Below are 14,464 nucleotides of genomic sequence, written 5' to 3'. Positions count from 1 at the left end.
TGAAATGTACTTCTAATACAACAGTTTCATATGCTTTGTTTTTCTATTAACTTAAGCTGTGATATTGATTTGAATACCATTTTGTGTAAACTTATGGGTAGAAATATGTACGGAGAACCTTCGTGCTCAAGTGACATCACAATAATAATAAATAAGGGTAAATCGAGTATAATGTAGGTGCTTTTAAACATGCAAGTGTTTATATAATGAAATTTTTTAAGTTAAGCATGGATTATTGGTGTGTAAATCACAGACTTGTCATGTAGGCATATTTCATGAAGCATGCTCACAGAAAACTATAACTATTCTTTAATTAACAATAAAGATCTCAAATTACAGTCAAACCTCTTTATATCGATTCATTGGACCAAAGATTAGAAATTAAAAGCAGAAATCCAATATGCAAAGATTTTAATACATGTATAAGTAATGTATACAGTCTGTATATGTAACCATATTCATAAATATTAAATTGTACAATTAAAGAATGTAGATTAAAAAACACAGAATAATATGACAGTATTGTGTAATATTTTTGTTTTTACAAAATACCAGTATATTCTTATATGTGAATACTGACTGTGTTTTCCTGCCTTTCACATTATTCATTCTCACTAATTATAATACGTAGCTTACTTGCACAATATTCTTAACTCAATTTTCTTTATGCATCAACAGTATTTCAATTCTTTGTCACATGTAATTTTAATAGTTACGGTAAAATGTGTGTTTTGTTTATTATCACAGATAGACAAAAATTGCTAAATATAATTTAATTGAAATAAACAAAATAATTCAGTCACAAACTAAAACCGAAATTAACAAAACCATTTAAAAACATAATAAAAGTACTATTCATACAAAACAAATGCGCGTTTGCCATCAAAACTACCAAAAATGCACAAAAATAAACCTCAACATCTAAGTATTGGAGCTAAAACAGAAGCAGTTGAAAAAAGCATCTTGTATATTATTAGAAGTTTGATTTCTAGTACAATATCATCAAGGCCCACGGTCCACAATGCTCACCTGAGAAAAACAGGCCCAGCTGTTGAAGCCAATTCTCCTCTTTATCTTGGTATATGTAAAACTGTGTCTCCTATTGTAGCCCACCCTACCCTTGGGGGTTATGAACTCAACAAACCCAAATCATCACTACCTGAGATTGCTATACATGTAAATAAAACTACTCATGGCTTTGTCGTTTTTGAGAAGAAGTTTGATTTTTTTCTTATATATTCCTTTGTAAACCTTTGTTTGTTAATTGTGGCACCATCATATTTGAAGAAAGTGATATTGTGAAAAGTTAAAACAATGATGACTGACAACATATTCTGATCAGAAAAGCTCACTTGAGCCTTTGGTTCATGTGAGCTAAATTATTAATCATTTACAAATAATTACACCAAACATGTATAACCATACATTTACATAATTTATAGAGGACAAGCAGGAATTGAAATCAGGTATTTTCCTGTATTTTAATGAACCCTCAGTTTCTCATGGTATTCCTTTCTATTTATCTTTCATTTCCCATACATTTCATTCAAAGACCATGCACGGCTGCATGCAGGTCGACTTTAAAAAAAGGGGGGTTATAATTACCTATAAAATAATGACGATGATCATATTTACCTACTATTAAGTCAATTCTTTCATGAAACATACCATTAAATGAATGCATGTAAATTAGAATCTTAAAGATTTTTGATTTAATCAAGATTGTTACAAGTATTGTTTCTACAATACATGTACACTGTACTTATTCTTACCTGGCCTTCAAACCTCTGGTAAAAAAATGTTTAATAAAGATGTTTGTGATAAAATTCATTCCCTGCAGCTTCATAAATAAAAATCTTCAACAAGTTAACCGAAAAAAAAAAAATTCTGGAAAAAATATCGTCGGATAATTTCATAGTCTTTGTGACTATACATGTATATGTGGACATATTTAACATTGGTATCATTATCATATCAAACATCTTCAAAATACAGTTTTTGTAAATTGCAAAAATATAAATATAAACATAATCATTTATTTCAGATACATCAACCATTTGTACAATTAATTGCTTGTACCAAATCTAGCTAGCTCAAACCAGAATACTTTGGTTGATTGAACCAAAAAAAATGGCTGCTTGAAACAAAAAAATCTAGCTCACGCCAGACCAATGTTAATACTGATAAGCAATCAATAAAGTGATAAACTTAATATTCACTACCTAGGCTGCTGTTTATTTTTCATACACTCTCTTTGCAAAAATTGTTGGAAAAACAGCAGATCTAAAAAGTGTACATGTAGTAGACATAATAAACAGAAATGAATAAGAATGTGGGATCTTCACAATATTGGTTTTCTAAAATATATCCTAATCTCAACAGTGTTATCAAATCATTATGTTTCTTAAAGAGAAATAAATAAGAATTTGGGATCTCCATAATATTAGTTTTTTTTCCCTAAAAATTAAATCCATTTCAACAATTATTCAAGTAAATGAATCTCGTGATTCAATTAATTCAGAAATTGATGAAAATCAAATAAAAAATTAAATTACTATTAATAAATAATTAGAATTAGTAATCATCTTCCGAGTTGTGGAGGTCGTGATGAGTCCCTCTACGATTAGTCAGTTGCAGGCCTTCCTGGTAGGCTCGCTGGAGCTTGAGTAATGTGTGTGCCATTCGGTCGGCATCCTGTCCACCACCAAACTGTTGTCGTAATCGACGAAGCTCATTTTTCTCATGATCCTCTTCCTGAACTTTCTGCTTGCGGAGTTCAGCTCGGCGTTTTCTTTCTTGATCCTGAAATTTTTTTTTTCAAGACTGATATTACTACATTAAAATTTAAAGAAAGCATTCCATTCAATTAAGCAAACTTTGAAAATTGAAATATAAAACTTTGCCCAGATGTAATTTACAAGAGGGCAAAGAGTCATGACATTTTATTGGGTACCAGTCTGTATACTTACTCCAAAATAAATTGCATTAATTTTTCATACAATTTTTAAGCCATTTTTTCAATTGTCTGATAATGATCAGAGGCATATGACAGATATGACTAATTGAATGGGAATGCTCACTCCTTCATGGCACTTGATCCAACCTCTGATGTTTTTTGAGGTCCGAATAATGCTTTGCTAGACTTTTGAGCTTGATTATTGTTTGTTATCTTTATATTCCATGAATTATTGTAAATGTTTTATATTTAGTGTGTACCAAATTTTGCGGATATTGATTTTTTGCTCTGCTCACCTGAGCTGAAGGCTCAAGTGAGGTTTTCTGATCAAAATTTGTCCGTTGTCTGTTGTCATTGTTGTTGTTGTCGTTAACTTTTCACATTTTCATCTTCTCCTCAAGAACCACTGGGCCACTCATTTCAACCAAACTTGCTATGAAGTATCATTAGGTGAAGAGAATTCAAGTTGATTAAAATGAAGGGCCACACCCTCTTCCAAGGGGAGATAATTATAAATTAGTGAAAAATAATGGCATATTTTAAAAATCTTCTTCTCAAGAACCAGTGGGCCAGGAAAGATGAAACTTATTTGGAAGCATCCGCATGTAGTGTAGATTCACGTTTGTTCAAACCATGACCCCGGGGGTAGAGTGGGGCCATAATGGGGTATCAAAGTTTATCATAGGAATACATTGGAAGAATCTTTAAAATCTTCTTCTCAAGACTCAGTGGGTCAGGAAAGATGAAACTTATGTGAAAGCATCCTCATGTAGTGAAGATTCAAGTTTGTTCATATCATGACCCCCAGGGGTAGGGTGGTGCCACAATGGGGTATCAAAATTTAACATAGGAATACATTGGAAAAATCATTAAAAATTTTCTTCTCAAGACTTAGTGGGTATCCTCATGTAGTGAAGATTTTTTTACCCCCGGGGGTGGAGTGGGGCCACATTGGGTATCAAAGTTTAACATAGGAATACATTGGAAAATTTTTTTTAATAATCTTTTTCTCAAAGACAGCAAAGCCATGATTGATCATAGTTATTTGGAAGCATCCTCTAAATGTGTATATTCAAGTTTGTTCAAATCAGGCCCCTCGGGGGTAGGGGGCATAATGGGGTATCAATTTAGTTTAACATAGGATTACATAGGAAAATTATTTAAAAAATCTTCTTCTGAAGAATAGCAAAGCCATCACTGGTCATAGTGATATGGAAGCATCCTCTGGTAGGGAAGATTCAAGTTCAAAGCATGATCCCTGGGTGTAGGGTGGGGCCATTATGGATGATGAGAACAGCAAAGTTGTGATTGGTCATAGTTATATGGAAGCATCCTTGGGTAGTGTAGATTCAAGTTTGTTCAAATCATGACCCCCAGGGGTAGAGAGGGCCAGAATGATGTATCAGAGTTTTACATATGAATACTTTGGAAAAATTTTTAAAATTTCTTCACAATGCCACGATTGGTCATCAATATAAAAGCATCATTAAAGTGGATCATAACAATAAACGACAAAGCTATTGTGTGTCATATTAATTCAAAAGCATTCATAGGAAGTGTAGATTTAAGTTTGTTCAAATACTGTATACAGGGAAATTTTCGCTTCCGTTTTATTTTCGCCCCTTTCGCCCTATCCTTGTTTGGGCGAATTTAAAACTGGGCGAATTCAAAGAATACAGTATAATTTCTTCAAGGAAACTATAACTGGGCGAATTTAAAATGGGACAAAATTGTCTGCAAGTGTGAAAGGGCGAAAAAAACACGGGGCGAAAATAACCCTGTATACAGTACCCCACCCTCTCCTCCCTCGAACTCTATTTTATGATATATTTAAACTGAATTATTTTTTGCTTTTACCTAGTTGGTTGCTCAGGTGAGCGATGTGGCTCCTGGGCCTCTTGTTGAACAAATTAGCAAAGATCTGATTTAGTGCATTTCTCAGTGTTCTTATTTATGTATACATAGGGAAGACATTCAGTGTTGTACTAGAATTAGAGAATTAGTTTCTCTCCGCCAAAAGTGCTAAATAGAATACATAGTCAAATGATATACGGTATGTTAACAGTAATTTTAATTTTAGTCCCCCATTATTTGAACGATTTATCATGCAGCATTGAGATGCTTACAATATTACAAAAAATAATTTTTTTTCAAATCAATTTCCATGTAAACTTTGGACTACAGCCATCACTAATTATAACCCCCCCCCCCCCCCCCGCTTGAAAAGCGGGAGGGTAATAGTAATCAGTTAATTGGTCCGTCCGTCCGTCTGTCTGTCTAGCTGTACGTCCTTCTGTCTGTTACGCTTTGGGGTACCCATCTCTTATCTGCAACTCCTCTCATACCACTGAATGAAAGTTGATGAAACTTTCACAGAATCTTTATTACATATTGCCAATGTGCACTTCCTATTTTACTTTTTGATCGGACACATATTTTGGGTTTCCCACAACAAAACAGGGACACTCCTATTATATTCAAATGGGAGGCGGGGGGTATCATTAAGTGAGCTCATGCTCACAGTACCTCTAATTTTGTCTTAACTCCAAGGGCATTATTAACCCCAAATGTGAACCATTTGCATGACCAAAATATCATTTTTGTGACTTCAAGAAAATGGCATTTAAAATGCATTTAGTTTACTATATACACATATAATCCATTTGAATTAAATTGTCAGATATGCATGAATATATAAAATTATAAAAGTTTGCTTAAATTGTATTTATCATGTAATATAAAACAGACCTTTATGGCAATATCATTTGGATCATTGATGTTGATGATGGGTTCCGTCTTTAAACTATGCATGGAGGTCTCACTGAACAAGGAGGGAGTGGGTGATACCCCGGCTTTGGCATAAATCTCAGCAAGTCTGTGTCAAGTAGATCAAAACAAAATATCAGCTAATCTCAAACAAAATATCAGCTTGTCTGTAGCAAAAAAAAAGAACTAAACATCAGCTAGTCATGATCAGTAGCAAATGGATGAAGCAATATTTTAGGTAGTGTGTATCAAATAGATCAAGTGATATCTAAACTAGTCTGTATCAAATAAATCAAGCGATATCTCAGCTAGTCTGTATCAAAAAGATCAAGCGATATCTCAACTTGTCTGTATAAAAAAGATCAAGGGATATCTCAAGCGACATCTCAACTAGTCTGTATAAAAAAGATCAAGCAATATCTCAGCTAGTCTGTATCAAAAAGATCAAGCTATATCTCAGCTAGTCTGTATCAAATAGATCAAACAATATCTCAACTAGTCTGTATAAAAAAGATCAAGCGACATCTCAACTAGTCTGTATCAAAAAGATCAAGCGATATCTCAGCTAGCCTGTATCTAAAAGATCAAACAGAGTCCACACAATATCTCAACTAGTCTGTATCAAACAGATCAAACAATAATTCTCAGCTTGTCTGTATCAAATAGATCAAACAATATCTCAACTAGTCTGTATCAAATAAATCAAGTGATATCTCAGCTAGTCTGTATAAAAAAGATCAAGCGATATCTCAGCCAGTCTGTTTAAAAAAGATCAAGCGATATCTCAGCTAGTCTGTATCAAATAGATCAAACAATATCTCAACTAGTCTGTATCAAATAGATCAAACAATATCCCAGTTAGTCTGTATCAAATAGATCAAACAATATCTCAGCTAATCTGTATTAAATAGATCAAAGAACAAAGGAAAATAAACACTACACTCACTTCTCATTCCTCTCCTTCCTCCGTTTTTTGACCTCGTCCCAGCTGGGGAACATGTAGTTATTTTTGATTGGGGGAGTTTTGCTGGGAGGTTTCAGGGGTTTGACCTCTGTGTACTTAACCATAGCACCATGTCCTGGGGTACAGTGGAAATACCGCTTACCCTTATATAAACCATTGTGCACAGAATTCACTGAAACAGAGGGAGAAAAATTCAAGTTTGTGAAAATTTGAATGCAAAAGTCAGACTTCAATGTATGTAAACATTGACAATACAAAATATATCTTATGTAAGAAAAATTGTGAATATGTGTGAATATGACTTTAATTATATAATCTTCTCCATTTACATAATTGCACCAATATGATAATTAATACTGATAAACATTCAATTTAATAATTAAATCTCTTCTTGAATTAAATTTTAATTTCAACAAGAAATTTTCAAATTACATACACAATGGACCTTCAGATATCCAGACGCTTCAGTATCCAGACGATTTTTCATAGGAACAAAATTCTAATTGTTATTTTGTCTTGTTTAATTAACTGGTAATTCAGGTATTCAGACACTTCACATATCCGGAGAAATTGACTAGGAACCAAAGCGTCCGGATAAATGAGGCTCCACTGTCAATAGCTAGGTTGCATCAGCTTCGCAGTTCAAACTGCTTCTCTTAATTAATTCAATCACCATTATTTCTTTTTTTAAAAATATTTTTAAATAACAACATACCATTTTCATCCAACTTGACTCCCACATATAGGTTTGGGGCGATGGCATTGTCATCAATAACCCCAACAAACTTTACTGTACCTGCAAAGTCAAGAAAAAAAATTATAAGAATTAATGAGTGAACTTTTGCAATTTCTCTTATCAAAAGTGAATCCAAAATATTTTACAAGTGATAGAAACAACAATAAACATCAAAATATAGTTCTATTAGGAGTAACAGAGTATTTATATAATAAAAGAAAGTTGCCTTGGAGTCAACTGAATCAAAATTGAAGTAAGTGACAATACATTAGTGTTACCATCCAACAATTTGACAAGATACTTTAATGGAATTGGTTTTGAGGTCAACATTTAAATAAGAGGCAGGTCTATGCATGCATCTATCAGCATCATGATGCCAATATCTTAATCTTTCTTTCTAGAAACTTGAGTATGTATGTATCAGGTATTAATGTTTTAATAATATCATTGTAGTCTCATCTCGGATCCTAGCTTTTATGTGACATTTTTTAAAATATACGTGTACAACTACATTTTTTTGCAGAACAATCGACAGTCAAAAAGCATGCACTTTATATGAAAACACTGAAAAAAGTATTACCCTGATTATTTGTTGTTGGCATGCCTTAGATTTTTATGCCCTATAATCAAACATTCGGGGGTCGGTATATAGTTTTTGCCCTGTATGTCTGCCTGTTTGTCTTCAAAAACTTGTCCATTTATATTTACATTTCCAATGTCTTTGTTCGAAATAAAATTACAAATAGTTACCGGTAATATTTATTTCTCCATCAATGTACTGGTTCATCGATATATAGGCGCGTTTAAAAAAAAATCACATGCAGCGCGGGACAATTAGAGAAAAGAAGTGGGGCTTCTAGCACGTGGATTGATGGAGTCAATAGCATGTAAATATAAGGAATAACTGTCAGATTTTTCAATTTCATGACAATGATCAATCGATTGGCTTGTGTGATAATTTTATGCATAAACGCCTTCAGCGTTTTTGCAAATTATCACGCAAGCCAATCGATTGATCACATCATGAAATCAAAAAATAAGACAGAAACTCACAATTATTCCATGTATCGAGAAGGACGTTTAAATACCCACAATGGATAAAGAGTTATGTCTAAATATAGACACAGCTACCTTGTATTATACATAATACATTTTGTGAAAGTCCACTACATATGTAACTGTGATTTTTGCCTGTATATGGTAGCATTAAATAGTCATTTATTTTCAGCAAAGCCAATTAATTTTCACAAAATTATTGATCTCATAGACATATGGTTACATGTATACAGTAAAACTTGGTTATACGAAGTCACTGGGACCTGTGAAACTACTTCGCTATATCTGTTATTCTTTATATCCGCATATGGAATTCATTAAATTAATATAGCTGGGGATCCAAGATATCTTCGCTATATATAATATCCATAAATTCGCAATATCCGTGTTAATACTATCTGAGTTAATTTTGCTGTATTTCTTAAAATTCATTTTTTCACTCTTTATGTTTAAATTAAAGTAAACAAAAGTTATACATCATTTAAACAAATGTTAAAGTACCAAGCCTTCATATAACTTTGTCTGGGTCTAATATAAATACAATCATAATTTATACAGGATAAGAAACTTCAATTGCTGCCTGAGTTGTAATGGAGGGATCAGAAGTTTTCAGATTTCAATGTTTCATTAATTTCACCTATGTCTCCTGTTACAAAATAAGGCTACTTTATTACCTGGTTAGAGGCATGGCATGTCAAGCAATTCATGTTTAAATTAGAATACTTTAAAACTCTAATCTTTAAATCAAACAAGTTTGATTGGAAATCAGTAACTTTTAAAATGCTTGAGATTGTGTCCCTAGGAAGGCCAAAATAGGAGTGCACAAAATGTTGTTCTGTAGATACATTACTAGTAGTCTGTCTAAAATACACACTATAAATACTGCACAATTGGCAACTTTGTACTATTGAGCTACTATAAATACAGTGAATCATCAAACACTACTAAAAAACAAATTAAAACATCAAGAGACATGAAAAGATAGAATCAAGAAATCATGAACATACATGTATATGATGAAGTTTTTCTCTTCAAGTTTAGAACTTCATACAGACATATAAATAGGACTCATTCATATGAGAAAATTTTTAACATTTTTATCTTGAAGCCAAAAGAAACCACACATTACCCCATAATTTAAAAATAGAGCATCATATACAATGCATTAAAAAAAAATATATATGTATTGAATCTCTGCATTTTCATTGCTATTAAGTTTTTATATAACAAAACATGTGTACCCATAACCCACCTGACCCGGGCAAAGGAAACACAGACCCTTCATAAATGGATAAGGGGAATTATATGTATATATAGAAGAAGGAAAGTGGACCGTGCATGAAAAGTCTCCCACCAGTGGAAGAGGTGATATACATGCATCAGATGACTTGGCTACAGACTGTATAACAGTATGTCTTATTTTCATTTAACCTTTATCAACATCATTGATTGAATAACCTATTGATGTACTTTATAATATTCATCTCTTAAAAATGATCATACACACTCAAGTTTACTGAGAATCAAGCCCAAAAAATAATATTTAAGGATAAAATTATAAATATGTTAAAGATTAAAAAAAAACAACATCTATGAAAACGTCCGAGATTGATAAACAAACAAGACTACAATAATAATAGCGGTGCTTTCCTACAGAAATCCTACTCCTTACTCACTTACCCGAAGTTTTTTTACAGACCTCTGATTCAGCATAGATTTTACAGAGGTCAACAGCTAAAAAGATAGTGGCACATTCATGACAATTGTTCTTTATAATGTATTAAGTGTGCTAGTAATTCAAAGACCATGTAATAAGTAATTATGACAATTCATCATACAAGTTATACATATAACAATAACTTTGGTGCAAGTCTTATATTATATGTGGAGGTAATGCAAAATGTAAAGTGTGATTATATTATTTTTATTTTACACAGTACACAAAAAGGTGACTGTTATTAATCATGTTCAGGTTTCTGAAACACCAATGTAATTCACTAGCTTAACCCTGGAAATTATTTTTTCAAACAGTCAAGATTATTTGCACAACAGTGAAGTTATTATTTGTGCCATTTACAATGTACCTGCTGTAGCAAGATGTCCATGTACTAGAATGTCACGTCATGCAGTCAATGTTAAAAATAATTACACTAATCAAGTCAAAAGAATTTTCTTATGAAATACTTTGAATTTCCTTTTGAAATATGAAATACATGCTTGTATAATGCTGAGTCATTGCTTTGACAACAACGTAAATCATGAATTTACTTACCAGGATATTTGCCGTAGACTTCCACCCTGTCTCCCACTTTTACAATGCTAGATTTTGAGGACACAGGTGCTGTGTTCTGTGCTCTGCTTAATGAGGATTCACGAAGCAAGTCTGAGGCATCATTGAAATTGTCCTTCCAAAATTTCTTACAAGGCCCACAAGTACACATAAATGGATCTACATCAGACTGAAAAAGAAAGGTGAAATGTCAATTAGATTACCAAAAAAAGGGGAAAATAGTTCAAAATAAAAAAAAATTCTTAATTCAAGGAAAAACAAACATGACAAATACATGAAAAAATGATCAAATGCCTCATTGGTAAAACAATGTCATACTTACTAAACGATATCTTGGAATAAGAGCCATTTAATTTAATTCATTATAAAGAAAAAGTCACATAGAATTAACATTTCCAAAACAAAATTAACCACTCCAAGTTTTTTGTCAGTAAAAATTATAATTCATGTGAATACATCAATTGCAATGTCCATCCTCAGCGAAAGCTAAATTTTAAAGAATATAGATTTACTGGTTGCTATGTTTCAGTTTGTGAAATTATTTCCCCCAAGAACAGAGACTCTCTTTATAACTGTAGTATGTTTCATCAAGTTATAAACAAGTAGCTTATTCAGTTATTGTGACAAAGGTAAAGAAACCAAGTTCCAGCTTTAATATCGTTTAAATCAACAAACAAAGCAGTTTACTGTTAAAAATGAGGAATTATGTAGTTCAGATAATTCAACCATGACTAAACATCATGCAAAGCAAAAGTGGTATTTAAATCAAGGCTGTTCTTCATCATATTTCTGATCCAATGAATAAATAAATCTTAAACTAAAATAAAGAGAGCCTGGTGGGTAAAACATTTACCTTGTGATCGTGGACAGACATATTTACTCAAAACTACATTAATAAAGACGAGACACAATGGGGGAAAGTAAAATGGATCACATAATTTTTATCTCATTGCGTCCTGGTTGTTAGGCACCATAGCACCTGCTGCACTTCCGGTTGATATCCCCTATAACCCGTAAAAATAATGATGTTAAATATATTACAGATATTTCTTTAACTTTGGCAAGTCTTATTCTTTTTCCAGCCATAAAATTCGTTAATCAAAAAATATTTTACGATCTGCGTATCTTATGCTTGCTATCATATTTATTTTCGACATTCTTATGCTCATTGATCTATGGGACTAGAATGGCTAGGAAAATATTGAACGCGAATGAGTTTTAGGAACTTCTACGGCACTGCTAAACGATCTCTACGCGGTCATAGGCGAAAAAGGTCAGTGTTGTCTTTGAGTTGAAAAAATATTTATATGGCCAAACTTTTTCCTGCCAATGTGCGGACGAGTTTAGGAATTTGTGACCCTGAGTCATATTGGTAATTTTATTTTTGGAGAAGTATATGATGTATCATGTGATTGATCCAAGTTCCTGATATTTCTCCCAAATAATGTTTTTCCAACAATTCCTTTGACGGATTATCCATAGAGAACTTGTCAGCAATTAAATCCCCATTTGATTTTAGACAACATTCAAGTGATGATGACACAGCTGATGAAGATGAGACGTGTATGGATGATATGCCACTAATGTATAGTAATGAAGTAAGTTTCAAAATGGATGAGAGTGACTCTCTCGTCAACAGACGAAGAAACAGAGGTTTTAATCAGTCCAAGATAGGATACTACATCAATGAAGGATGGGCTCGGTCATGTGGAAGGTAATATTTCACATTGAAAAATTTGAAGTTCAAAAGTGTATGTTATTGTTTCTATTTCTTTCATAGAAGGAGACCCTTGAAAACATTATTATTATAATGCATCAATTTAAGGTAGGTTGCGGGTTTGCTTTTGTCATCAATTTTGGTACACAATTTCGACGATTCGAGTGGTTGTTTTGTGCACATTTGATTATGACGTCAGTTACGTCACAAAGGCAACGTTGTGTTGTTTCCCATTTAAATTCTCTGCAGATCACTTCAAGTCTGTACGATTCAAGTAAATTAATTAATTAATCAAGTAGATTAATTAATACAAAGTGCATGCTATTGTACGTAAACCTCATACATGTTTTATAATTAAATTTCAGTTTGAATTCTGTTGTGGTTATGTGTAATGTCTGAGGACAAATTAAATACAGTACCAAATGAAAGGAGTAATTTATACTGTAAGTGTTACTAAAATGCTAACAGTCTATCAGAATAACCCAGCGTAAAAGTTATGGTATGCAAAAATAAAGTTATTATAAATAAAATTGCCTTGCGGAAAGCTTGAGGGGTTGTATGTGTTTACGTTATTTGTAACTCATAGGGAACATGCATATTGCATCATGACTGCCAATCAAAGGGCGAAAATATGCGTATATTTTTCAGGATGGAATTAATCCATAACACTAAAACGGATAATTTTAATTACATGTATTTTACTGTTTCTATTTTATTATCATCATCATTATTATTAATATTATTTGGTTATTGTGTATTTAAATCTCGTAAAGTCGCCTTTTTTCTGGCTAACAAATAGTGAAATGCATTTTGAAAACCAAACTTATTGAAAGACTTATATGACACTGTAAACAATTTACAAGTATCAATTTTTTCCCTATATTTTGTATCAAAAGCTCTAAGTGTAAAAGCTAAATGCAAGTGTTTTACATTTTGCGTATGGAAACTTAATTCAGAGAATTCGAAATTAAATATTTGAGAGGTAAGGCCATCTACTAGCTTGCGACTAATATAGAAGGAACATTGTAGGTACCCCCCCCCCCGCAAATTTCTCTACCGTTTCTTTACCGTTTTCGAATAAAGAGATCAAACTTATATGGTATGCCTAAATTACCATTGACCATGCATGAATTTCATAAAAAACAGGAACTAATATTTTATCACTCGCGGTGTTGTCGCTGCATGTTAATTCTCATGCACGAGGAATGTTTATACCGTTCATTCTGACTCTGTGATCATAATATGAATTTCAATACTAGTAAAAATAAGTTGCTGGTCATCCAAATATATCTTCGAAATAAGTTAAATGATGAATAAAATTAAATTTTGCGTCTATGACATCTTTTAGATCTTGCATATTCCAAATGTCAAAATATTTATATAGGTACTGTGAACGTTACTACGTTCAACAAATGACGTTGTAGACATAAATAACGCCATAAACGCAACATTTTAGCAATATAAAAGGAAACTTTGAAATTATTTAGTGAAAAATCTAGCGAGAAGACATATTGATTTTTTTAAATCAATAGTTTTGATTTTACCTCATCTTGACATTTTGAATTTCCTGACAAATTCGTCTACGTCTTTGAAAAGTTGTCCAACGTTTTAAAAATAAACTATTTTCACAAAATTGGCGTAAAAACGTCATTTTCCACATGTTCCATATATTTCAATAGTAAAGCGTAAAAAATGTACTAATAACGATACCGTGTTTATACTTTATAGTAATATGGCGTTAAAACTACGTAGGCAAATTTTATAAAAATTGCAGATAATACGCTGTAAATTCTCAGGAACGTTATATCAAATTTTTAGGATATGTTTTCTCGTAAGAATTTTTATGCAGTAAACCCACGACCTACCTTAATGATGTTAATTTGTGTTTGGGTAGATGTTGGGACTATTATTAATATGTTGACGGTGCGACCGTTAGGGCGAGCGCAGAAACTTATCCTGTTTTCATTTAGATCGAGATC

At 32.4% G+C, this 14,464-nt stretch overlaps 2 protein-coding genes across 3 annotated transcripts in view; one reads left to right on the top strand and one right to left on the bottom strand.

Annotated features, from left to right (window-relative positions):
• The window catches only part of LOC134270800 (probable phospholipid-transporting ATPase IIB), a 39,175-nt gene that overhangs the window by 2,929 nt on the left and 21,782 nt on the right, over positions 1-14,464 (top strand). Inside the window, exons 5-6 of the mRNA XM_062753040.1 lie at positions 11,991-12,041; positions 12,288-12,482. Coding sequence (XP_062609024.1) covers positions 11,991-12,041; positions 12,288-12,482 — 246 coding nt within the window. The remainder of the gene's footprint in view (positions 1-11,990; positions 12,042-12,287; positions 12,483-14,464) is intronic.
• LOC134270805 (dynactin subunit 1-like) lies at positions 2,536-11,780 on the bottom strand. 2 transcript variants are annotated; one of them, XM_062753048.1, is made up of 7 exons: positions 11,622-11,780; positions 10,751-10,937; positions 10,159-10,212; positions 7,402-7,482; positions 6,669-6,858; positions 5,705-5,831; positions 2,536-2,802 (listed from the first exon to the last, which is right to left on the bottom strand). In XM_062753048.1, exons 1-7 carry the CDS (start codon positions 11,640-11,642, stop codon positions 2,575-2,577), a joined length of 888 nt encoding a protein of 295 aa, XP_062609032.1. In that variant the 5' UTR covers positions 11,643-11,780; the 3' UTR covers positions 2,536-2,574. The 2 variants fall into 2 exon arrangements, with proteins under 2 accessions (XP_062609032.1, XP_062609033.1); XM_062753049.1 differs by lacking the exon at positions 10,159-10,212.

Source organism: Saccostrea cucullata, unplaced genomic scaffold, assembly GCF_032062105.1.
Source record: "Saccostrea cucullata isolate Sc308-1 unplaced genomic scaffold, CSIRO_AGI_Scuc_v1 ctg1217, whole genome shotgun sequence".
Lineage (NCBI taxonomy): Eukaryota > Metazoa > Mollusca > Bivalvia > Ostreida > Ostreidae > Saccostrea > Saccostrea cuccullata.
Note: the sequence above shows the minus strand (reverse complement) of the source record. Positions and strands in the feature narration are given on the sequence as shown.

Excerpts from the sequence above, each read along its gene's own strand:
- LOC134270805 (XM_062753048.1), bottom strand. The coding sequence starts at position 11,642 with ATGTCTGTCCACGATCACAAG. Across the intron at positions 7,483-10,158 it reads GGTCTGTAAAAAAACTTCGG|GTACAGTAAAGTTTGTTGGG; the intron begins GTAAGTGAGTAA and ends TTGACTTTGCAG. Across the intron at positions 6,859-7,401 it reads AGTCAAGTTGGATGAAAATG|TGAATTCTGTGCACAATGGT; the intron begins GTATGTTGTTAT and ends CCTCTGTTTCAG.